The sequence below is a fragment of the Erythrolamprus reginae genome, chromosome 1, assembly GCF_031021105.1.
Source record: "Erythrolamprus reginae isolate rEryReg1 chromosome 1, rEryReg1.hap1, whole genome shotgun sequence".
Classification (NCBI taxonomy): domain Eukaryota; kingdom Metazoa; phylum Chordata; class Lepidosauria; order Squamata; family Dipsadidae; genus Erythrolamprus; species Erythrolamprus reginae.
This window is the reverse complement of record NC_091950.1, coordinates 56820562-56846912: the sequence shown is the minus strand read 5'-3', so window position 1 is coordinate 56846912 and position 26351 is coordinate 56820562. Positions and strand designations below refer to the sequence as shown.

General features: G+C 42.6%; 1 protein-coding gene across 1 annotated transcript in view; it reads right to left on the bottom strand.

Moving 5' to 3' along the window:
- Positions 1-1690, bottom strand: part of ITPK1 (inositol-tetrakisphosphate 1-kinase) — a 159178-nt gene extending 157488 nt beyond the window's left edge. Inside the window, exon 1 of the mRNA XM_070753029.1 lies at positions 610-1690. Within this exon, the coding sequence (XP_070609130.1) occupies positions 610-704 (95 nt within the window). The 5' untranslated portion in view covers positions 705-1690. The remainder of the gene's footprint in view (positions 1-609) is intronic.
- Positions 1691-26351: the final 24661 nt, after the last annotated feature.

The following is a 26351-nucleotide window of genomic DNA, read 5'->3' as shown; positions in this document are numbered from 1 at the left end:
GGGGTCTTTTAAAATGTTTTAGTAAATGTTTATATTTTATAGTTATTAGATTTCTTATATACAATATTGTTATATTTAATGTTGTAGGCCGCCCTGAGTCGCCCCCTCTTCTTCACAATATGGCATTTCCCACGAAACTGAATGCCCCAAGTAACCATCATTAAGTTATCCAACCAACCTGCTTCAAAACTATGCTGGCTGGGGAATTATGGAAGTGCAAAACATTGATCCAGGTGGAATTTATGCACACCTTTGATAATTAGCAACAGCCTACCCCTCTTTGCATTGTATTAAATGTATCAAATAGATCAGTGTTTCCCAACCTTGGCAACTTGAAAATATCTGGACTTCAACTCCTAAAATTCCCCAGCCAGCATTTGCTGGCTGGGGAATTCTGGGAATTGAAGTCCAAATATCTTCAAGTTGCCAAGGTTGGGAAACACTGAAATAGATAATTAAGTACTGTACAGTATTTATCCAAGACAGAAGCAGAAAGCTGGAATACCAACTTTCCTGAAGCCCTGGATTTTCTCCAGGCAGTGAGCTCTCAGCCAAACAATCCCACATACCACCACCACCAAGCAGCTAATGCAAGAGGCCAACCCTTACCTGCAAAGATCTGCAAAGGCTTGGAAATTGAGCTTCTTGATTTTCTTCTCGCTCAGCCAATAACCGACCCTTTTCCCTTTCAAGAAGGTCTGCATCTTGTTGCCCCCTCCTCAAACCCTTCAGTAGAGCATGCCGGTTTTTCGTGGAAAAGGAGAAGAATTGGGAAGGATCCCGCGCCCCCTCCCCTCGTCTTCTCGCCAAGGATGCCGACGACACCTCACTCCAGAGAGATTACGGCCGTTAAAGAGGACGCCCGTTTTCGATTTCCAAAAAGAAAAAATAAATTAAAAAAGCTTGGAACTAAAGAAAAGGCGACGGGGGGGGGCAGTTCTTCAGCGTTTCACCCCGAGGGGGCTTTGGAGGGGGGGAAGCACCGTAAGGCTCGGCCGGAGCGGAGAGGTGGGGATGGAAGAGAAGAGGAACCCCTCAGCAGCCATCAGGAAACTTCCTCGCAGCACCGACGGGCATGGCCGAGCCTGGGAGGCGAAGGAGCCAGCGGAGAGGGGGCGGGCGGGCGAGCGAGCGAGCAGCAAGTTCGGTGCAACCCTTTCCTGCAGGCCCTCCGAGAGGCTCGGCGGATCCGGAAAGGTTCCGAGCCGGCGGGAAGGCGCCTCCGGCCGAGGGAGAGCTTTGCCTTTCCTTCCCGGCCCTGGTGAGAAGGGTAACAGAGGCGGCGGCGCGGCTGGGCTTTTCCCTGGGAAACCCGCCGTCTGAAGCGGAGGCGGCGGCACTTCGGAGTTTTATAAGGCAGAGCCCCGGCGCTGGGTTGGGCCGGTCTTGGGTTGGGCGAACGAAAAAAGGGGGCGAATCGCGCGGTCTCAAAGCTGCCTTCCTCCCGGAGCTCTCGCAGCCTTTCAGAGCCCCATTCGACCGCTATTCTCCGCCGCCTCTACTTCCTCCTCCTCCCGCCTCCGTCCGCCGGGTCTCCTCCTCCGACACCGAGGGGAGGGGGCTCGAAAACACACCCTCCTCCTCCTCGCCGCCGCCGCCGCCGCTTCTGCTGCTATGGCACCCGCGTGCGGAGGCGCTTGCACCGCCGCCTTTTCCCCCATGCGCAGCAGTGGTGGCCCGTCCCTTAACTGTAGTCTCCGCGGGGAGTGGAGTGACGCGAGGCGTGTGTGTTTGGGGGGTAATCGAAGTTGGCCTGCCGGGTTTCGGAGGCTGAGGGGGCGGGTGGGGAGGGTCGTTGTTTGATTTCGGCGAGCTGATCCCTCTCGGCGCGGCTGCTTGGAAGAGAACCCCATAGACGAACGCGGGTTACTCCCGCGTAAAGAAAACAAGAGCCTTTAATAAATTTAAAATAAAAAATAAAAGAACACCCGCGCTGCTCCTTGGGCGTCCGCTTGGAGTGCTGCCAAACTTAAAGGCGTGAGGCAGTTGTTCCGTGAATCTCCCATTAATTAATTATTTGGGGGGGGATTAAGGGGGGACGAGGGGGGTGAAGGAGGAGAAGAAAACTGGGGAGAAAAGGCTGGAAGGCTCCCCGAGAAGGATGGCCTCCTCTGGCCTTTGGGACCAGCTGCCTCAATTGGGCAACAAAACCCTGGTATGGAAAGGGGGGGGGGAATAATGGGGTGTCTCCATTAATCGCCACTCCTACCCTCAGAACGTCGCTATAGAGCAGTGTTTCCCGACCTTGACAATTTGAAGATATCTGGACTTCAACTCCCAGAATTCCCCAGCCATCATCCGCTGGCTGGGGAATTCTGGGAGTTGAAGTCCAAATATCTTCAAGTTGCCAAGGTTGGGAAACACTGCCCTATGCAACCAGACTCAGAATCCTAGGCTTAGAAAGCTTAGAACTACGTCACCTTAAACATGATCTAAGCATAGCCCATAAAATCATCTGCTACAATGTCCTTCCTGTCAATGACTCCTTCAGCTTCAACCACAACAATACACGGGCACGCAACAAACTCAACTGTAGGAAATATGACTTTAGCAACCGAGTAGTTAATGCATGGATCTCACTTCCTGACTCTGTAGTATCTTCACCTAACCCCCAAAACGTTACCTTTAGACTATCCACTGTTGATCTCACCCAATTCCTAAGAGGTCACTAAGGGATGTGTGTAAGTGCACCATGTGCCTACCGTCCCTGTCCTAATGTTTCTCTATTATTAGTACCAATATCATGTACTGTATATAAACATTGTTATATCTTTGTATACTACCAATACCTACTTGACAAAATAAATAAAAATAAATATGGCTATAGGCTAAGGATCTGACCATTTATTGCCTTTTGGCCCTAGGGAAGAACAAAGAGGAGAACAAGAGAAACATACGCAATTTCATCTTTGCTTCTTTTCCTGTGTTCCCTCCATCCATTCTATGCACGCATCTTTTTAAGTTTTGTGCATTGCATAAAACTACTGTATCTTGTCAAAACTAATGACATCCAGTAGCTTTGGATTACACCCCATACAAATCTGGTTGGAGATTTGTAATCCATACTGATTGGAGGTTTGTACTCCAAGATACTTGAAAGTCACCATGATGGACAAGTCTAAGATTGCAACTGACTTTAGATATCTTTGTAACCCATCATTTGCTAAAATATGTACTTATTCGATTTTTATGCCGCCCTTCTCCTTAGACTCAGGGCGGCTTACAACATGTTAGCAATAGCACTTTTTAACAGAGCCAGAATATTGCGCCCACAATCCGGGTCCTCGTTTTACCCACCTCGGAAGGATGGAAGGCTGAGTCAACCTTGAGCTGGTGATGAGATTTGAACTGCTGACCTACAGATCTACAGTTAGCTTCAGTGGCCTGCAGTACAGCACTCTACCTGCTGCGCCACCTCAGCTCAGCATATGACTTAATGGATAAAAATTGGCTGATTTTCTACAATAAGCAAAGAGGTTACAGTAGCTGGGTTCACACAATTGAGTATATCAAAAGTAAACTCATCACATTATAACACAATTCAATGTGTGACCAACACAACTAGGAAGACACAAGTTTATGTCAGAGCTGATTTGGTATAAACCACAATTCCAGATGTCCAAAACAATGGTTATTTTGAGGTGAAACAATGTTTGCTCCAAATGCAAATATGCTGAGGGATAGGGTGATGGTGACTGTAGCCAACAAATTCCCAACTTTATAATTTAAGGTATCGTATAACGCAAAATGCTTTTCTTATGTCACTTGGTCAGGCCACGTGTATCTAGGACCTTGGACTTTCTAGCCACATTTGCTGGGTGGAGGGAACAATCATATAATAGTTATATGTTATATAACGTAAGCAGAAGACAGCTATTGTAAAAGCATATAATTTTGCAAAGCCTCTCTATTACACTGTTCTTTTATTTATTTGAAACTATATGCTTGGACTAGGCCAAAAGCCAAAAATAAGCATATGCTCAAATTTAATTCAGAATGAATTATTGGGATTTTTTTGAAGCGACAATTATTACCAAACAGTAGTTAGTATGTTGAATTAACAATTTTTGTTTAACCATAATTTTCCCTTGTAGACATATATTTCTGAACCTGAGCCAAACCTATCTGAATGTATTTTCTCTTCATGTTTCTTGGGCAAAGTGTATGATAAGGTAATAAATACAGACCACACTCACATGATAGAATAAAAGAGTGCAAAAGTATACAAAGCCAATTTTACACAGTCATATATGCATTTTTAGATAGTTTTCAAAAAATTTACAAATGCTATATGAGTTAGTCAGTGGCTCATTGAATTGAAATTACTAAACTTTGTTTGAAACATAAATGACAAAAGCCTTTAAACAAAAAAAAAATTGCCAATCATAATCATAGTTCCCTCTAAGCTGAGCAGTGAGCAATCGCTCACTTAAAAATCATCATCAACTCAGAATTTTCCAAACCTGCCCAGAAGCCGAGAGGGAAAGAGTGAGAGGGAAGGAGAGAGAGAGGAAGCGAGGAAGAGAGAGAAACAGATAGAAAAAAGAGGAAGGAAAAGAGAAAGAAAAAGAATGGGAGTAAGGAAGAGAGAAAGAAAATCAAAATCTAGTTTGAAACTAGCTCAACTATTTAAGTGGCATTTTGATATTGATAGAGTTGCCCTATTATGAGCTCACTGTTATAGACACACAGTACAGTATTTTATTTTGAAATTCTCTGCGGCAAAACAGAGTGGGTTTTTTATTTATTTGTTAGTTAGTTAGTTAGTTAGTTTGTTTGTTTGTTTATTTATTTATTATATACTTTTCCGCCCACCCCCCCAAAAAATTAGAGGGAATACTGATCATCATAGATACCACATTTCCTTGAAAATAAGACCCAGTTTTATATTTTGTGGGCTCCAAAATAAGCACTAGGGCTTATTTTTGGGGAAACACAATTTATTTATTTATTTTTATTTATTTGTCAAGGACATATTGATAGAATACAAAGATATAATAATGTTTATATACAAGATATTGGTGCTAATAGTATAGAAACATTAGGACAGTGATGATAGATACGTGGTACACTTATGCACGCCCCTTACTGACCTCTTAGGAATTGGGTGAGATCAACAGTGGATCAGCCCAGCTGGATGTCCTGCCCCTGGCACACACACGAAGCGGCAAGTGCACAAATATCCGGCAGCAGCTGCAGCCCACCTGACCCTTGGTTGGCATCCTCAGGCTGTGCAGCCACATAGCGCAGGTGGAGGGAAAGGCACACGGGCTAGCAGGTGATGGCCACTGCTCTGGCACACCAACTGGGTTTTCCCAGTCTATGTAGCGTATCCAGATCCTGTGCCTGCCCCACCTCTGCCTCTACCTAAGATTTGACCAGATAATCAATTTACCTGCACTGTGCGGTCTGTGGCTGTTACCAGACACCATTGGCCTGTGCATGTTTACTGCCTTCTATGCTGAACACACACACACACTCACATACACCCTTCACTAGGGCTTATTTTTGGGATCAGGCTTATTTTGAGTACACTTTAAAATGAAGTTAGGGCTTATTTTCAGGGTAAGTCTTATTTTCTGGGAAACACGGTAATGCTGATCAATAGGGGGCTAAATATAGCTTCTTATTAGGGTTACTAAAGAAATATTGGCATACACTAATTCTTGTGTTCTGAACACAAACTGAAATCAGTCATCTAATTTTTCCAGTTGTCAGATGCATTTCACAAAAAGTTGAGAAAGCTAGATTTTGAAGAATCAAAAATTGGGATACAGATTGGAGGAAGAAACATTAATGATCTTCAATATGCTAATGATGCAACTCTCTTCTCAGACACCAAAGAAAGCCTGGAACATCTGATCAAGGAAATCAAATAAAAAAGAGGGAATTTTGGGCTCTTTCTGAACATCAAAAAGACTAAGCTCATGATTGCTACAAGGAATGGAAACGTTAAATCAGAAACTGGTGATGAAGAGATAGAATGCATTGAAAAAAATAATTTTCCAAATATTGCAGATTGCTCAAAGTAGTCAATGTAACCCAGAAATAAAATGTTGGATTGCACTACAATGATGAACATGAGTCAAATATGAAAAAACTAGGACAACAGCATGGCAATCAAACATAGTGGCAGGCCAATGTCTCTAATGCTATTTGGAGTGCTGTTGTGGTTAGCTCTGGCCCAGCTCCTGCCCCAAGTACTGTGGATGTGGGGGAGACATCCACATGCTGCAGGCCTATTTTGCCCCCGGTGGAATCTGCTGATGAAGGCTCCTCTGACCAAGAAGACATGAGTGACAGGGAGGAGGAGAGTGGGGCAGACAGCTCAGAAGGAGATCAATTATCTAGCTCCTCCTTGGATTCAGAACAAGAGTTAATGATACAGCCAGGCATGCGGAGAGCCATGCATAGGCAACAACAACTGAGAGATTATTATCAAAGAAAATGAGGCCACCTGTGGTTGGGTGGGGTAATTAGTAAGGCTGCTATAAATAACAGCCTGTGGGTTTGGCCATTGTGGAGGATTATCTGATCGTTGTGTTTCGTGACTGCTTTACTGACTTTGACCTTTTGTGTGCTGATTTTTTCCCGCTTTGAAACTAAACCAGAGCAAAGTGTGTTTCACTTTGTGAAAGAAGAAGGACTGTGAATTGCCTCACAGCTGCAAGCTAACTATCACAGAACTGATAAGGGACTTGTACAAATTACCAGTTTGTTTGGAGACGAGTGCTCTTTGCTATACAAAAAGAGGGCTTAGTTTAAGCGAATTTTCATTATAAAGAACATTGTTTTGAATTTTCAAACGTGTGTGTGTCTGAAATTAGTACCTGTGAATTTTTGGGAGGAGTCTACCAGAGAGCCCGAGAAAACAGGCGCTGACACATAGGTGAGTCCACTATAGTGTATTCCCCATGGCCACCTATGATGGTGACCTTCAAAAAGTAAGACAGGAAGAAAAGCAACTTGTTTGAGCTGTGATGGCTGGAGAAGGATCCTGTGTATACTTTGGACAGCAAAGATGACTAACAAGCACATGCTGGAGAGCATATCATCAGACATGTCACTGGAAGGCAAAATCATAAAACCGCCTCTCAGTTATTTTGGCCATGCCATGCAGGAGAATTCACTGGAGAAAGCAATTGTGTTTGGAAGAGTTAGCAGTAAAAGGAAATCGGCCTCCAAAGGACACTGTCTCGATACTATCAAAGCTGATACCAGTCAAAGCATAGAAAAATTCAAAGACGTAGTGCAAGATTGAAAAATGTGAGTCTGACACGGTTGAATGGATAACATCATCACTATCACGTTGGTAAAAATAAAATATAATAATTCTATTGGGAAAGAAGTACAAAAAAATGAAAAGTATAATAAAAATGTTCCAGTTTGGAAATATTTGCATATTTTGATGCAAAACAGTTCACAAGCTGATAGAGCAAAAAGACTAAATAAACAGCTCTGAAATCAAGAAAATTAGAAACTGGATGAAATAAAACTACAAATGTGCATTTCTATACCATTGGTGTTTCTTCTCCCTCTACTACCTTACTAAGTACCCTATTTTCCTCAAAATAAAACATCCCCCGATAATAAGTCCAATCGGGCTTTTGAGTGCATGACAATAAGGCCAAGCACTTATTTCAGTGTTCAAAAAAATTTAAGACAGGGTCTTATTTTGGGGAAAACATTGTAGTTTGAAACTCATCTGCTTACATCTTCACTTCTGTCAATCACAATATCCAGAGAACACCATGAACCAATCAGTGCTCATCCTTTCCCTTCAGCAAACTAACAAAAAACCACATCATTCAATTGGTATCATGTCCCCTGAGTTGTCACAACCATGAAATAACAAAAGTCCATTCTTTCCAAGCAAAAGAGGTATAATTTAATTGCTATGATTTATGAAGTTTGTTTCATAAATTGCCCTCAAAATTGGAGAGGCTGCGGTAGGGGATATCATCCACAAATAGATTAATTATAAAAAAAATTATTTTTAAAAGTTTCCTAGCTATTTCGGCACTATTTCTTTGTTATCCTTAAATTATGGCATATCAATATATCTGAACAGGCATTTTTCATAATGGTTATGAAAATTGCATGTTGCCATAATGGCTGGGTTGGCGTTTGAGAAAGATAACCAGTAAAGTCATTGGAAGCTCCAGGAGTCGGCTAAGGGGAATTTGGATGATGTGGGTGGATAGAGTAGATGGAAATGAACAATAATGACGATTGGACCTAGGAGGAGTGAGGCAAAAATTCCTGCGGGGGGGTGGGGAGGCTCACCCTCACATCTGCAATCACTAACTTCTGCTGCATGAATCCCAGCGACCAGTTAGGTCCCACAGAGTTGGCCTTCTCCAGGTCCCGTCGACTAAACAATGCCGTTTGGCGGGACCCAGGGGAAGAGCCTTCTCTGTGGCGGCCCCGGCCCTCTGGAACCAACTCCCCCCAGATATCAGAGTTGCCCCCACCCTCCTTGCCTTTCGTAAGCTCCTTAAAACCCACTTCTGTCATCAGGCATGGGGGAATTGAGATATTCCCTTCCCCTAGGCTTATAAAAAATTTATGCATGGTATGTCTGTATGTATGATTGGTCTCTTAAATTAGGGTTTATTTTTAAAATTGACTTAAATATCAGATTTGTTTATATTGTTTTATTACTGTTGTTAGCCGCCCCGAGTCTGCGGAGAGGGGCGGCATACAAATTTGATTAATAAATAAATAATTTGATTAATAAAACTTGTTACTGTAAACAAAAGTAAAAACAAAAGCACTTCCTCCCTCCTCAAAATGACATTGTGACATCAATTGGATCCAAAAATGATGCCCAAGCGATATAAGATAGTGGTGTAGGAGTGTCCCATTTCACCTATCCTTATTCTTTCAATGTTCATGCTGCTAGTATGAAGCTGTTTGGAATTCATCTTCACTTTGACCTTGAGAGAACCAAGATCTTTTTCAGCGCTCTAATTAATAAGCATAGATAATTGACTTTTTATTGGAATATTACTCAGTTGGGACTTGGACAATTAAAGTAGTATATGCCAATAAAATAGGAAGCAAGCCCTAACAATTGATTTCCGTTTGTACCTGCCCAGCCCCCTTTGTCTAACTTTCTTCTCGGAGAGTGTGCATTTTTTCCATAAGCAAACAAGTGAGGAAAGCACTGAATTCAAGATTTATAAGAGACCCAAAACAACAACAACAACCCAACAACAAGACCCCAGACAGAAGATGATGTTGCAATTTTATGGCCTTCTTCGGTGAAGGGCTACCAAAATTTTACTACCACACTGTGGGTGTGGCTTCTGCAGGATGCCCTGCATTTTCTTTCAACATCTTTCAGTGCAAATTGGGTGCTCTGGGGTGTAGCTCCATTTTTGCTACCCCACTGCATTACCCCTCCCCCAATCCAGGCAGCAGCCCACCCCTGGCCTTCTTAATGGAGATCTTGAAAAGTTTGGTCTCCCATGCTATGTGGATAACAAAACTAAATAATTCTCACTTTCTGTAGTTGACAGAGTTGCACTTCCATCTGTTCCCTCTTCCTGTAACTGCTGGTTCTTTTTGCACCTCAAGGAGCAGGAAATATATTTTTTTTCATCCTGGTGACTCACCAGACTGGGTGTGACTTACTAACTCTTCCTTGCTATTTAAAAAGGTAGCAAAGGTCGGCTTATGGGGAACATGTGGGAGTATGAACAGGAAAGCTTGATGGAGAAATGTTGTAATATATTTGCTCCAAGTATAGTATAAGCAATGCTGCTGCTATTGTTTGCAATAACTGGAAAATCAAAGCCTAAGGGGTAGCTTTGCTCTTATGCAAAGTATGACACTTAGTTATGGTATTTCTACATAAATTCCCGAAAATGGGAGTGTGAAAATGCAAGCTCTTGTTACTGGGCTAGATGACACTTGCTAGCAAGGAAGGAAGGAAGGAGTTGCACTCTTTTGTTATTCTGATTGAATTAGCACACTGGAACTTACAAATTAAGACAATTACAGACCAGAACCAATTAACTGGAAACAGAAGATGACGTTCACCTACACATCATTGGCCCAGGTTATTTGAGGGACCACATATTCCCAATTATGTCTACTCATCCTGTCAGGTTTGGCAGAAGAGCATGCTGTGGGTTCCGTCTGCAAAGAAAATCCATCTGATAGGACCTAGAGCTGTGATGCTGAACCTATGATATGCGTGCCACAGGTGGGCTACAGTCCGGACCTGGGGGGGTGGGACTCAGTAGGGTAGCGAAAATGGAGCTCCACCCCAGAGCACCCAATTTGGACTGAAAGATGTTGAAAGAAAATGCATAAACCACGCCCACAGAGCAGTAGTAAAAATTTTGGTAGCCCTTCACTGTACACGTGCCACAGGTGGAATGCAGAACCCTCTTTGCAGGCATGTGAGCCGTCGTCCAGCTCAGCTCCACCATACTTGTGTGTGTGCATCCCAGTGGCCGACTTCTTTTTGAGCATATGCTAAGCATTTGTGGAGGGCGGGGTGCATGCGAGAGACACGCACGTATGCACAGGGGGTGGGGGTCACATGGACATGCATGGGAGTGGGGCAGTGATGGACTACCAAAATTTTTACTACCACACTGTGGGCGTGGCTTATGCATTTTGTTTCAACATATTTCAGTGCAATTTGGGTGCTCTGGGATGGAGCTCCAAATTTTGCTACCGGAACTGGGTTCCTGGCCGTTTCCATAGGAGCCCATCACTGGGGTGGGGGGAGCATGAGGGTGTGTGCACCGCTAGACCCAAAATGGGGCATGGGAGTGTCTGGCCTATTTTTGGTCCAAGGAGAGGCTGCATGGGGGGCAGGGGTTCATGTGTGCGTGTGGGGAGTGACACAAGCAGGGGCAGGGGGAACATGGGGGTCATGCACACATGTACGGGGGTAGGGTAGCACAGGGGGGTTTCGCACATGTATATGCGCAGGGTGGGGTGTGTGAGGGTTATCATGCACACATTGCATTATGGGGGCTGGCACACACATGCATACTATAGTGTGCACACATGCTTTCATAATGCGATGAGAAAAAGGTTAGCCATCACTGATCTGGTGGGCTCACCTTTTCTACCAAACACTGGCCACCTTGATCCTTCCCAAGGTGAAGTTAGCTCCAATCCTTATAACCTTCAGAAAATCATGCAAAATGTGTGTATGTATTGGGGGAAGGGTGTTCAGCAACCTTGAGGAACCCCTGGCAATAGGGAATCTGTGCACTAGTTATACTGTATTTAAACCTCTTCCCATATTTTATCCATATTTGTTCTTTTAATGGATTTGTAACATGTTTTAATTTTTGATTTTGCTGTATGCTGCCCAGAGTCAATTCAGGTAAGATGGACAGCCATGTAAATTTGGCAATAAAATAAGTATGATATTAAGAAATAATCTGGTTGTTAGCTGGGTTTTGACTTGTGGTTTATAGACACTGGATTTTATTTTATTTTATTTGTCAATCAAGTATAGAATAATAGTTTATATAAACATATAAACATAACATAGAAAGTAATGACTAAAAAAAGACAACAGGACTTAGTATATTATAAATAATATGTCTTAGCGTATTATAAATATCCATTCCAGAAAAAAATTAAACAAATTTTAATATATATTAAATAAAATATGAATACAAATGTTTTTGTATTAAACAAATACAATATTATTATCAACGTGAAAGGATTAGAAGGCAATTAGAACAAACCAACAGATAATTCCTTGACAGGTACATAATAGTCTCCAGAGCAGGTGCCAAATCCAAAGGGCTCTTAAATACAATTAAAACAAAACATGCTGGCTAGGAAATTCTGGGAATTGTCATAAATTATCAGGAAAGCTCCAGATTGGGGGAGGCTGTAAGCTAAAAATGGGTAGTCTGTTACCCTTTAACAGAATCCAATTTTTTTGCTTGAATCTGTCAATTTCCTTTGACTCCTTGTGTAACACAAACTTCTCTTTTTTCACAAGTTCTCTAGAAAGAGAATTGTCTTCTTCACTTCTTTTCCCATCCCTATCTTTCAGAGTACTGATATCAAAGAACAGTTTCAGTTGAAGAGGGAAGAATTTAGCCTGTGTTCCCCTCAATTCTGTTCCCTCATTTGGAAGGCCTTCATATTTATTTTTGGGGGAAAAACATCAATGGTGAGGTGGATGGCTGTCTGCTATATTTTTCAAATGATGCATCATTTAACCCACAGTGCCCTCTGAAGTTCAACGTGTTTAATAACATTCTATCTTATTTTTACAATTTCCCCCCCTTAACACTGATTTTCTAGTCCCTCAAAGTTGTGTAAAATATCCAAAATTCCATTAGAAGGAAGTGGCAAAGAAAGAATGTGTATAGAAGCTGTTCATGTACCCTTTCATTTTGTTAAAAGGGAAAATGTGCAAGTTTGTTCCCTTGCAGATGTTAGCATGGAAAGCAGTTCAAGTTCAGAGAGTGGGGGGGGGGGGGGTAGTTGACAGCCCCTGGGTGAACCCGAGATTTAGGAGATTCACCAAAAGAAGGTAGGAGATATTTGGGAAAAAGTTTTGAATCTGCAAGTTAAAATTATGTAAATTAACCAATGCGTCATTTCCTGAAATATATCGGAAACGAAGCCACTTTCGTTCAAACTGCATGTTGAAATATGGGGTGCGTTCCTCGCTCCCGAAAAGTAAGCTTTTGATATAATATCATAAACTGTGCTAAATTAGATTTGAAATGACTCAGAGAAAAGCCGATAGCAAAGAGACTCTCCTCTGCTGATTAGAAAGAATTATAGCTCCTTAGATTGGAATGTGCCTTCGCATAGCTGCATTGTAACCGTGGTGATCTTTCCAGTGTAAGAAGAGAAATAAAGATTTACTAGTTTGAAAATCAAAGCCTTGAGAAGAGATTTTTTGGAGTCGCTTCAGCTAGACGAGAACAGTATGTATGTATGTATGTATGTATGCATGCATGTATGTTCTAGCATAATTCTGGAACGCCTCAAGCAATTTCAACTAAACTTGATACACATATCCCTTACTATCTGGTGAAAAATACTGTGGGGGTAAGATGCCCCTAGCACCCTTAAGGGTGACCTTTTGGAACAATGGTCGTGTTCTGTACTCTGAGCCCAGCTCAGAGATTTCCTGAAGAGAGTTTTCTTTTATTTCTTCCTCTTGCCCTGCCTGTCTTGCTTGTGCACCTTCAATGCCTAGGCCTCCCTCACACAGAAGGCCCATGAAGGGAGTCTGATTAGATCAGTACAGAGGCCTGTACTGCAGTGAGGTGGGGGCAGGTTATCTGCTTAGGCCCTGGCACACTCAACCATGCCAGGGCCTATGCAGATAACCCGCCCCCACCTCACTACGGTGGCTTAGTCTTGCAGGGAACAGCTTCAGCTTGTGTTCCCAGGATCATCCTTTGCTCCAACTCAGGCCTAGGCTTCCCACACATAGTAGGCCTATGTTTTTTCCCTTATGTTTGTTTGTTTGTTTGTTTACTTACTTACTTACTTACTTATTCAATTTTTATGCCGCCCTTCTCCTTAGACTCAGGGCGGCTTACAACATGTTAGCAAAGCACTTTTTTTTAACAGAGCCAGCATATTGCCCCCACAATCCAGGTCCTCAATCTACCCACCTCGGAAGGATGGAAGGCTGAGTCGACCTTGATCCGGTGATGAGATTTACAATTTACAATCTACAGATCTACAGTCAACTTCAGTGGCTTGGAGTGCAGCACTCTACCTGCTGCGCCACCCCGGCTCTATTTACTTTATTGTATTCCATAATATATTTTATTGCTGTAACAATGCCTCCAAGGAAACGCAAGGTGATTGGCCATTTTCAATCAAAGGCTAAAAATATATATATATATGAAAAAACAGCGTAGACAAGAAACTCGAGGTGAAGAATAGAAGACTTACGTGACAGAGTTGCTACATCTAGAGCAGGGGTCCCCAAACTTTTTACACAGGGGGCCAGTTCACTGTCCCTCAGACTGTTGGAGGGCCGGACTATTAAAAAAACGTGTGAACAAATCCCTATGCACACTGCACATACATTATTTAAAGTAAAAAACAAAATGGGAACAAATACAATATTTAATATTTATTCTTCCTCTTTCTCTCTCTCTCCCTTTCTCTCTGTCCTTCTGTCTTTCTAGTTCTCTCTATTTCTCTCTGTCCTCTCTCTTTCTTTCTCTCTCTTCTCTCTTTCTCTCACTCACTCTCTTTATATCTCTCTTTCTCTCTCCCTCTCTCTGTCTCCTCCTTTCTCTCTCTCTCCCTTTCTATCTCTCCTCTTCCTTTCTCTCTCCCTCTCTATCTTTCCCTCTTTCTCTCCCCCTCTCTTTCTTTCTCTCTCTCTTCTCTTTCTCTCACTCACTCTCTTTCTCTCTCCCTCTTTCTCTCTACCTTTCTTTCTCTTTCTCTCTCTCCCTTTCTCTGTCCCTCTTTCTTTCTCTCTGTCCCTCTCTTTCTTTTTCTCTGTCCCTCTTTCTTTTTCTCTGTCCCTCTCTTTCTTTCTCTCTGTCCCTCTTTCTTTCTCTCTGTCCCTCTCTATCTTTCTCTCTGTCCCTCTTTCTTTCTCTCTGTCCCTCTCTTTCTTTCTTTCTCTCTGTCCCTCTCTTTCTTTCTCTCTGTCCCTCTCTTTTTCTCTGTCCCTCTTTCTTTCTCTCTGTCCCTCTCTTTCTTACTCTCTGTCCCTTTCTTTCTTACTCTCTGTCCCTCTTTATTTCTCTCTGTCCCTCTTTCTTTCTCTGTCCCTCTCTTTCTTTCTCTCTGTCCCTCTCTTTCTTTCTCTCTGTCCCTCTTTCTTTCTCTCTGTCCCTCTCTTTCTTTCTCTCCCTTATCTCTGTGTGTGGGGGAGGCGGCTGCTTGAAAACCCCTGACCTCCATCGCCTCCCCCCCACGGCACAAGGCGAGCACACCTCGCCGCTGACACAGGCGGCGGGGACTGCCCTGTCCCCCTGTCCCCCCTGCGCAAAACTACGCAGCCCCAGATCGCTCGCTTCTCCAGCCAGCAAAGCCGACTGCCCGGCTTTGCTGGCTGATGCAGGAAAGGAAAGCGTCACATTTAAAAAGCACGCCACTTTCTGGGACTGCGGCGCCGTGGTGGCCTTCAAGCGCGGCCCTTCGCGGCGCCCCACCACCCGTTCCTGCAGGAATAGATCGGGCACTTTACCGGGAGGTGGAGGCGGCTGGGTGCCGGGGAGGGCGAAGGAGTGGACGCGCCTCTCAGCTGCAGAGCGGAACGGGGGTGGAAATCAGCGGCGGAGTCCGGCGTTGGGGCCATGCGGAACCGCTCATCCAGGTGCGCGTGGACCGGCAAGCCTGGATGAGCGGTCCCGCATGGCCCCAGGCCCCCAACGCCGGACTCCGCCGCTGATTTCCACCCCCGTTCCGCTCTGCAGCTGAGAGGCGCGTCCACTCCTTCGCCCTCCCCGGCACCCAGCCGCCTCCACCTCCTGGTAAAGTGCCCGATCTCTTCCTGCAGGAACGGGTGGTGGGGCGCCGCGAAGGGCCGCGCTTGAAGGCCACCATGGCGCCGCAGTCCCAGAAAGTGGCATGCTTTTTAAATGTGACGCTTTCCTTTCCTGCATCAGCCAGCAAAGCCGGGTAGTCGGCTTTGCTGGCTGGAGAAGCGAGCGATCTGGGGCTGCGTAGTTTTGCGCAGGGGGGACAGGGGGACAGGGCAGTCCCCGCCGCCTGTGTCAGCGGCGAGGTGTGCTCGCCTTGTGCCGTGGGGGGGAGGCGATGGAGGTCAGGGGTTTTCAAGCAGCCGCCTCCCCCCCCCACACAAACTTAGCCATGGTGCACTTAGCTGTGACTTTCAGTGGACAGTTTTTCAATTGCCAATCGCCTTTTCATGAATTTCGCGTCCACTCACCGCGGAGGAGGAGGGGAGGAGGAGGTGGAGAGGCAAGGGGGCGGGAAGGAAAGCGGGCCTGCAATTGGCCAATTTCTTTCTCGCCTTTAGGGAGAGGAACTGTTGCTGCTCTGCCATAGGGCAGCAACAGTTTCTCTCCCTAAAGGCGACAAAGGAAGGGGCCAATTGCAGGCCCGCTTTCATCCCCGCCCCCTTGCCTCTCCACCTTCTCCTCGCTGAGCAGCCGACCGCGGTGAGTTGATAGGAGATTCGGGAGCTTATTTTATCGACCAGTAAAATCTCGTGAGCTTGCCACGGGCCGGTTAAAAGACCTCGTTGGGCCGCATCCGGCCCGCGGGCCGTAGTTTGGGGACCGCTGATCTAGAGCTTCAGAGAGAGTACAGCAGCGTGGAGCCCAACTACAGGATATGAAAGACACAGTTGCTACATCTAGAGCTTCAGAGGCAATATAAAAGCATGAGGCCCGACTACAAGAAATGAAAGATTGAGTTAGACGATCATGGAATGCGTTTTTTAAATGATTTTTAATTATTAGATTTGTTATATATTGTGTTATTATTGTTGTGAGCTGCCCCGAGTCTATGGAGAGGGGCGGCATACAAATCTAATTAATAATAATAATAATAATAATAATAATAATAATAATAATAATAATAATAGTAGTAGAAACCTCAGCTCAAAGGAGAAATGGAATTTGAGAAAGTATCTCAGATGACCCTCCTTGGTTTTCTATAGAATAAAGGCAAGGAAAGAAGAGGCACAATCAGAGTTGCAAGATTCTGTTACTTTAACCCTATAATAGAAGCAGTTTTAGTATTGATGACTAGTAGTCAAGTCTGATCTATCTTGAAGGGGTGACATAGGCATGGATGGTGCACTCTCCAATGACCAAACAGAAACAGGTGAAACATGACTCTTCTGGAGATATGTAGTGGCACCACAGTCCATAATTTCAGCTTTTTACTTTTAGTATCAATTGAAAATTGAATTGAAACTGCTATTTTAAGTAATTATTCTGATTCTGCATCAGGATTTTATAAAGTAAGTTCATCTACCAGTAGAGTCTGGTTCAGCGGCAGGTTGCACTTACCTGCATTCTGGTGCACTGCACACACATCCTCCAGATTCGGCCATGCCCCCAGTGCTTCCCTCATGCAAATTCTGCTTCCACACATGCGCAGGAAGCAAAAACATGCCGAACTCTCACAAGGGGATGCTCGAGCACACGCAATTTTGGCAAGCTCAGAAGAAAAAAACCAAAATGCCCAAGCATGCAAGCATCCCGTTGTGATTTTGCTTCTGTGCAGGAAGCAAAAAAGCCCAAAAGTTCAGGAAAAAAGATGGCACAGTCCAATGGACTGGCAACAGAGCAGTTGCGTGCAAATTGCACAATCTGGCAGCCGCTACTGGAATGGAGCTGCCTAGTGCACCAGTAGGAACCCATCAATGGTCTGGTTGCTTTTATACATAAATATCACCAAAAAATAAATACTTTCCCCTCCCACATCTCTGCCATTTATTTTCAATGTGAGGGGCTGTTGCAAAGAAGGGAAGGCAGAAAACTTTATTCTTGTGAATTTATTTTAAGTTTATTTACTTTAGGTTATACTTTAGGTTATGAATAATTCTGTCCTCTCTAATAGCATACACTTCTCTGAGTTTTGCTCAGAAAATACCTATGTGCCTTGGAGTAACCTGAGGAATACACTGTATTAACAAAATCACAAATGAGGAGGTGATAAGTTGCGAGGGATATCATCAGTCATTAAGTAGTGAAAGTTACAATATTTTGGACATATGTTACAACACCCAGAAAAATACAGCATCCTTCACTTAATCCTCCAGGAAAAGATTGAAGGTAAACAAGGTCCAGGCAGGAGAAGAACATCATGTCTTAAAAACTTAAGGGACTGGTTTGGAAAACACAAAAGCACCTTTTCATGCGGCTGTTGACAAAGATAGAATTGCCAACATGATCGCCAACATCTGATGACGGATGTGGCACAAGTAGAAGAAGATTACATTGTATTATATTTTCTATTTTGGTTTGGTTTTCCTGTATACCTCCCAGTTGGGTGGAGTCAGTGGTGATTAAATTGAACACATTAAATAAATTAAATATTTGAAGTGGTGGAAAGGCAGAAGCAAAGGTGAAATATAATACACTTGTTTATTATGTTCATTCTTTTTGTTGCTTAATATGAGAACCATCTTTCAGCTGTGGCGAGGGGGGCGTTTGCCCAGGTTCGCCTGGTGCACCAGTTGCGGCCCTATCTGGACCGGGACTCACTGCTCACAGTCACTCATGCCCTCATCACCTCGAGGTTCGACTACTGTAATGCTCTCTACATGGGGCTACCTTTGAAAAGTGTTCGGAAACTTCAGATCGTGCAGAATGCAGCTGCGAGAGCAGTCATGGGCTTACCTAGGTATGCCCATGTTTCACCAACACTCCGCAGTCTGCATTGGTTGCCGATCAACTTTCTGTCACAATTCAAAGTGTTGGTTATGACCTTTAAAGCCCTTCATGGCACTGGACCAGAATATCTTCGAGACCGCCTGCTGCCGCACGAATCCCAGCGACCGATTAGGTCCCACAGAGTGGGCCTTCTCCGGGTCCCGTCAACTAAACAATGTTGGTTGGCGGGCCCCAGGGGAAGAGCCTTCTCTGTGGCGGCCCCGGCCCTCTGGAACCAACTCCCCCCGGAGATTAGAACTGCCCCTACCCTCCTTGCCTTTCCTAAGCTCCTTAAGACCCACCTTTGTCATCAGGCATGGGGGAACTGAGACATCTCCCCCGGGCATATACAATTTATGAATGGTATGTTTGTATGTATGTGTGTTTAGAAAATGGGGTCTTTTAAATATTTTTAAACAATAATTTTGATTTCTTGTAAATTGTTTTCACTTTGTTGTGAGCCGCCCCGAGTCTGCGGAGAGGGGCAGCATACAAATCTAAATAATAAATAAATAAAATAAAATGAGATTCCTCAGAAGAAACATGATACATACCCATGTTTCCTCAAAAATAAGACTCTGTTATAATTTTGGTTTAACCCTGAAATAAGCACTTGGCCTTATTGCTATGCACTCAAAAGCCTGATTGGGCTTATTATCAGAAGAGGTCTTATTTTGGGGAAAGAGGGTAGTATTCTTACTGGATTTGTAGGGGTGCAGGAGCAAAACAATTAATGTGAATCTTTTCTTACAACCATTCATAATTTCTCAGGAAAAGGATTCCCAAGCTCTATCACTGTGACTGGAATATGGAAGTTTCTTTATAACAAGTCAGACCATACATCAGCCTAGCTCAGCATTTATTTCATTTCTATTTATTCTTGTTTTTACTAGATGTTGCCAATTCAAACAATGTGACTTTGTGATGAAAAACAAACAAACCCAAGGAATCACAAAATATTAAAACATGTTCAATACACAAATACAAAATGCAACATTTGAACTGTAGGAGAGTTAACAAATTCACTTTCTCAGCCTCATTGGAAAAATGGGAAAGACTAGAAATTAAATCAACACCTTCTATATGCAAAGAAGAAACTTTTATCACAGAGAGTCTTTCCATAAATTAGCAGAAGGCTCTGTGAAGAATGCCTTCATTAGTGGAGTTACATAGAAATATTTTATTTGCGTATGTATTTGTTTGTTTATTTCATCAAGCAAGTATTTGATAACAGATATAAGTATAAACATTATTATGAATACATGAAATGGATACAAATAAAAGGGAATACTAGAATAGGAATGGTAGCCATGCCAATGCGCTTATGCACACCCCTTACAGACCTCTTAGGAATGGGGTGAAGTTGACAGTAGACAGTCTAAGGTTAGAGATTTGGGAAAGAAACCACAGAGTCAGGTAGTGCATTCATGGCGCTGATTTTGTATGCCCTGTTACTGAAGTAGTATATTCTGCAATTAAGTTTGGAACGGTTTACCATAGGTTTGTATCTATTATGTGCTTATGTATTATTGTGATTGAAGCTGAAGCATTCATTGACAAGTAGAACATTGTAGCAGATGATTTTATGTACTATGCTTTGGTCAGCTTGAAGACGCGAAATTTTAAGTTGTCTAAGCCCAAAATATCAAGTCTTGTGGCATAAGATACGATATTTTGTTGCAAGCAGAAGAGTGGAGGACTCTTCTCGTGAAATATCTCTGGACTCTCTCAATTGTATTAATATCTGATATGCAGTGCAGGTTCCAGACAGATGAGCTGTATTCAAGAATTGGTCTAGCAAACATTTTGTATGCCCTAGTTTGCAGTACAATATTTCTTGAGAAGAAGCTACACAAGATTAGGTTAACAACTCTTAATGCCTTTTTTGCAATGCTATTACTTATATACATGGACAGATATATTTTCCTGAAGTTAGCTTTGCTTCCACCCTGTAGATTAATCACTTTCTCTACTTGGTAACATAATACAATTTTATAATACTTGAACTAATAGAAAATGCATAGGCACTACTAAAATTGTGTTTCCCTAGAACTGTAGATTTTATATCTGATTAAACATTTAATAGCAAACAGCTCTGACACAACACATAGCAGATCTGCTAGGATAAACCAGTCTGATCTTATTATTTACTGGCATTTCTTGAGGCAATCTGGGATCTGAACAGTATGTTTTTGCCTGAAATTCAGTTATTATTGGACACTTTTGAAGCTGATCAAGTTTTTAAATTATGTCCAAATACGTACTAGTATTTCCTACATAAAACAAAAAACAAAAACAAAGAGCTATCCAGATGAGACAAAAATCCTTCTGGTCACAAATGGGAATTCAACCTGCTTTAAAGTAATATGGATTCAATTAGTGTTATACTGATCCCTTTTCTCCAATGGCTGTGTATTCCCTGAGCTAAAAGTTTACCTTCTGAAAAACATGGGCTAGGCCTACATATTCATTTTAAAATGTCAGATTTTATATCTTGAGAGATGTGCCAAGGCTACCCAATCTGATAGTATCAATGAAGATGTCAAATCCTCATTTGTTATGGTAATATTCCACTTGGACTGGTATAATCTGCTCTATATAAAACTGCCATGTACTGTAAATACCTGGAAATTTAAGCTGGGCTAAAAGGCTGAACTGATATTATTTAAGTGGACTAGTTAAATGGAACATATGACTCTTTAAGAAAAAAATTAACTGGATTATTTCCTAAGTTAAATTCATGAGAGATGTGTTTCTTATCCAGTTTCAAGTTGTATATGAAACCAAAATGAAGCAAAAGAAAGAGATCCATTTCTGCCAGTTAAATGTTTTTTTTCATTGCAAAAAGACTTCAAGTAACCACATGAGGTCTAATACATGAATATCATCAGAATACACAGAAAACAAAGTGACTATATTATTGGCACAAGGAGGTGGGATAATTTAATTATAACAACAAAGATGAGGCTAGGTGCTACTGTGAAACAGATCATGTACTGCCAATACCTTTCAGGTTAAACTAGAGTGAAAGGGAAAAACAACAACACATTTTCATGATATGATCTTGACTATATGCCACCCATTTTCAAGAAGATGATCAGAAATTGCTTTGTAATCTTGAATTTCATTGAGAGGGAACCAGAATCTGGAATAGGAATCAAAGAAGCTGTTAAGGATGAATTAAAGAGAGACTGTCAAAAAACCAAGGTACAGAAGAAGAAAGTTTGAAGTTAAAACAAATTGTGAAGATGGATGGATGGATGGATGGAAAGGAGAAGAGAGGGAGGGAGGAAGGCAAAGCCAAGAGATCAAAGGAAAGAGCTGTTAGAACAAACAAGAAGTAATATGATGACATCTGTAAAAACAGAGAATAACAAACAATCCTGTTGTTAACAACCTTTACCAAAGATTAAGAAGACTGAGATTAAATATAGGTAAGACCAAACTAATGACAATAGATACAGCAACCAGTCTTAAAAATGACAGTGCAGATACTAAAGTGGGGGATAATTTCTGCTTTTTAGGGTTGATTATCAACAGTAAAGGAACCAACATTCAAGAAATATGCCACAGATTAGCATTTGGTAAAACAGCTATGAAGGTCTTGGATAATATATTTGGATATCAAGATAGATACCTACAGAAATCAACTCCATAGAAATAAAACCTCAACTTTTGATTTTAAAAAAGCAAGATAGAAAAAGTACGCTTTCAAAAACTTTACAGTTGATGTTTTCAAACTTTGGTGTTGGAGAAAACTCCTGAGAATACCAAGGATGGCCAAAAAACAAATGGATCATTGAACATATCGATGAAGAGTTCTCACTCAAGAAAGAAATTAATAGGCTCTAATCATACTTTGGACACATTCTGCAAAACCTATTAGATTTGTCATTATATATTGTTTTTATCATTGTTGTATGCCGCCCCGAGTCTACGGAGAGGGGCGGCATACAAATCTAATAAATAATAATAATAATAATAATCTCTGAAAAGTCTATATTGTTGAAAAGGTGAAAGAAAAAAAGAATGGCAAGGCAGATGGACTCAATTAGAGTGGCAATGGATAGAGGAAGAAGGACTAGCTTGGGCACAGATTTCATGGGGAAAAAATATGGTGAAGGCTACATACTGTTTGGATGACGCACAATCTCCATTTCAGAGAGTATTATATTCTATTCTATTTTATTTATTTGTTTGTTTGTTTTATTGATTGATTTTGTATGCTGCCCTTCTCCTAAGATTCAGGGCGGCTTACAACATATTAGAAATCTTCATAAAACTGTATTCTAAAAACTCAGAGTTAAAATTAAACAAACAGATTCACATGTCACACATCCAGCATTGTAACTCCTATTTCTATATTGTATGTGGATCGTGAAAAGCTGGGTTTTTTTAGGAAAATAAAAAGTGTGGCATAACACTACCAATAAATAGCATTGTTTATTTAGGTATGCCAAGCCATTCTTTTGATCTTCCACAATGCCTTTGAGTGATTGTAGGTATGGAAATTACAAAAATTAAAAAGATAGGTAGATAGATGTACAAATCTAGCAGTCTTTGAAGTGCTAGAAAAAACAAAAATGAAGAGGAAATGAGTGTCAACAATGAACCTCTTAATCATGTTTATGCCTGAAACCTAGTAAAGCTGGTATTCAATTAGTACCAAAGAGATTTTGAATTTGTAGGAGTAATTGAGTGGTTCCTTGGATCTTAACCAATGCCTCTACATTAAAAGACCAGATCCTATGAATAAACAAATGGAATCAGTGAAGCCTAGAATGCAAAAGTTAAAGCAATCATTCTTCATTCTCAGAAAATGTTTATTGTATGTGACCTCAGAATGTTTGGATGGAAGGAAGCTCTTCTGAGTAATAAAACCATAGAGGAAATTATGTGTGCAGGAAAAGATGACAGAATAAACTGGACATACTCATAATCTCATCAATGGGCAAGAGTCTCTCTCCATGGAAGTAATTTTGTTGGCGCACCCACAACATGCTTTTAAAATTACAAAGGCATCACAAAAGGCCCACAAAGGATGACTTATTCCTAGCTTATAGCATTTATTTATAAAACGTTTAAAATAAACCCTGCACTTGATCTTAAATCTTATAAGAAATAAGCTTGAACTATCAAGTGAAATATTTACAGTATATGATTTTCTGATTGTTATTTGTGAAAATGTCACAGGAGCATTATAGAACTGCATGCTTCCCTGCTAGAAAATCTGGAAGAAACGGAATGGAGCAGGTAATGAGAACCAGTTCACCATATTAGCCCTACATGGCATCGGACCAGATTACTTACAGGACCGCCTTCTGCTGCACAAATCCCAGCAGCCGATTAGGTCCCACAGGGTTTGGCTTTCTCAAGGTCCCATCGACCAGACAATGTCATCTGGTGGGGCTTATAGAAAGAGCCTTTTCTGGGGCGGCCCCAGCCCTCTGCGATCAGCTCCCTCCAGAGATTCTCCCTCCAGAGATTCCCCCATCAATGTTTCCTCTAATTTTTTTTGGTGTGGGCGGAAAAGTATAATGTATGAGCGGCACATTTTCATGCCTGGGCGTGGATCAATTAGAAACAAAAGGGAGTCATGTGACCTCAGGACACACAGCAATGGTCATAAATATGAAATATCAGCAAAGTTATTTATTTATAATTAATTGGATTTATATGCCGCCCCACTCCGAGGACTCAGGGCAGCTTACAACATATAAAAGAATCAATGTAAACATTCTAATCCAATTAATTTAACTAGTTAATCTAAAACCCAAGTAGCATTAAAAATAACTCATTCCTATTCACACAACAAACATACATTACATTCATCGGCCAGGGGGCTAGAGTCCAATGGCCCCAAGCCTGGCGGCAAGAGTCTTCACTCTTGAGGAAGGCGAGGAGGGTGGGAGCAGTGCAAATCTGTGCGGGGAGCTGATTCCAGAGGGCCGGAGCCCCCTCAGAGAAGGTCCCTAGGTCCCACCAAGCGACATTATCTAGTTGACGGGACATGGAGAAGGCCAACTCTCTGGGACCTAACCGGTCACTGGGGCTTATGCGGCAGGAAGCCATCTGGCGCCCGGAAACGGGCCCATTTCTGGCCTTTCCAAACTTCCAGTCGGTTTGCCCTCCCTGAGCATCCGCATGTGCTCTCCACTTACTTGCATCCAAAATGGGCCATGTGGTGACTCCTGAAAGGGGAGGGGCAGAGTGGGAGGGGCCAGCCAGGAATGTGATTTGACCTGGCCTATTCAATAGTGTCCTCCTGGTCACCTGCTTTCCAGGAAAACGAAAGTTATCCCGCTCTGTGTTAGGAAAGCAAAACTTATCAGGGCCTCCTGAAAACTTCCCCTCCCAAAATCCCATGCCCACCCCCCCCCGTTACTCATGGCAACCGAAGCTTGTGTAGAGTAGAAACATAGCGAGGTTGACACTGTGTGTCAGTGGTGAAAGAATGAGCTGAGAATGAGCAAGCGAGACTCCGAGAGGGTGAAAGGCGGCGAGAAAGTACAGTAAAGTTTAAGATTGACGAAGAGGATTGGATGGAAGGGGATGGAGAAATGGTTGGACAGTTAAAGGACTAAAAAAAGGAAAAAAGATTGGAAGGTTTGGAGAAAGATGGAAGATGGATTTGCGTATGTAGTTTGGAGAAAAGAAAGTGACTGAGAGAGAGATCAGTGGCTGACGGCGTCAGCAAAAATGGATAGAAAAGCAACATTTCCATATGTTAACCAAACAAGCATATTTATTCTAAAATGCAAATACTTAAGAGTTAAGAAGCTCTGGCCCAGTAAACAAATGTTTTGCAATTTGAAAGGTTATTTTGTTAAGCTTTGAGAACAAGCTATTTCCCCCCCTCAAATCTCCACAATCAAATTTATCAAACCTATTTTAGAATTACAGTACAGTACAGTGATCCCCCGAGTTTCGCAATCTCGATCTTTGCGAAACACTATATCGCGATTTTTCCACCCGATGACGTCACTCCCTTCCTTTCTCATCTTTCTTTCTCTCTCTCTTTCTCTCTCTTGCTTCTTCCTCTCTCACACTCTCTTCCTCCCTCTCTCATCTCTTTCTTTCCTTCTCTCTCTTTCTCTATCTCTCCCCCTCTTGCTCTCGAGCGGCAAGCGAGCAGCCGGGCGGGCGGGCGAACGGACAAGCGGCAAGCGATCTTGGGGTTTCCCCTTTGCCTGGGCGGCGGGAAGACCCAGGGAAGGTTCCTTCGGCCGTCCAACAGCTGATCTGCTCCGCAGCGCGGCAGCAGCGAGGAGCCGAAGATGGGGTTTCCCCATTGCCTGGGCAACGGGGAAACCCCATCTTCGGCTCCTCGCTGCTGCCGCGCTGCGGAGCAGATCAGCTGTTGGGCAGCCGAAGGAACCTTCCCTGGGTCTTCCCCGGGTCTTCCCCGCCGCCCACACGCAAACTCCACCATCTGCGCATGTGCGGCCATGGAAAAAGGGGCGCGCATGTGCAGATGGTGTTTTTACTTCCGCACCACTACATCGCGAGAAATCGATTATTGCAAGGGGTCTTGGAACGGAACCCTCGCGATAATCGGGGGATCACTGTACTCCAAAACTTTAGAATTTATTCATGAAATTTGGCTTTCTTTAAGCTATTGTGCTCCATCTAGTGGGCGTCAACAGAATTTTAAGCACAGGAAAAATGGTAGCAGTTACTTATAACCAACCTGGGCTTCCCAAAAGTTTATCTGTGTGAAAAGAACACTCCATCTCACGTAGGCTATATGGTACATATGATTCCTTTAACATATATGGAGGAAGACATCATGCTGACAAGAAAAAAATGGTGCTGACATGGCCCAATACTAGTTGAATGTCATATAGTTTTAATCCTACTTATTTTACATACTTACTTTTTAGGTATGCTGTAGTATATATTTTAAGACCTATTTTATAACTGTTTTATTTGGTCAATATTGAATGTTATACGGTTATAATATACAGGTGCTTCTGACACAATTAAAGAATTTGGTTTGATTCACCCGACATA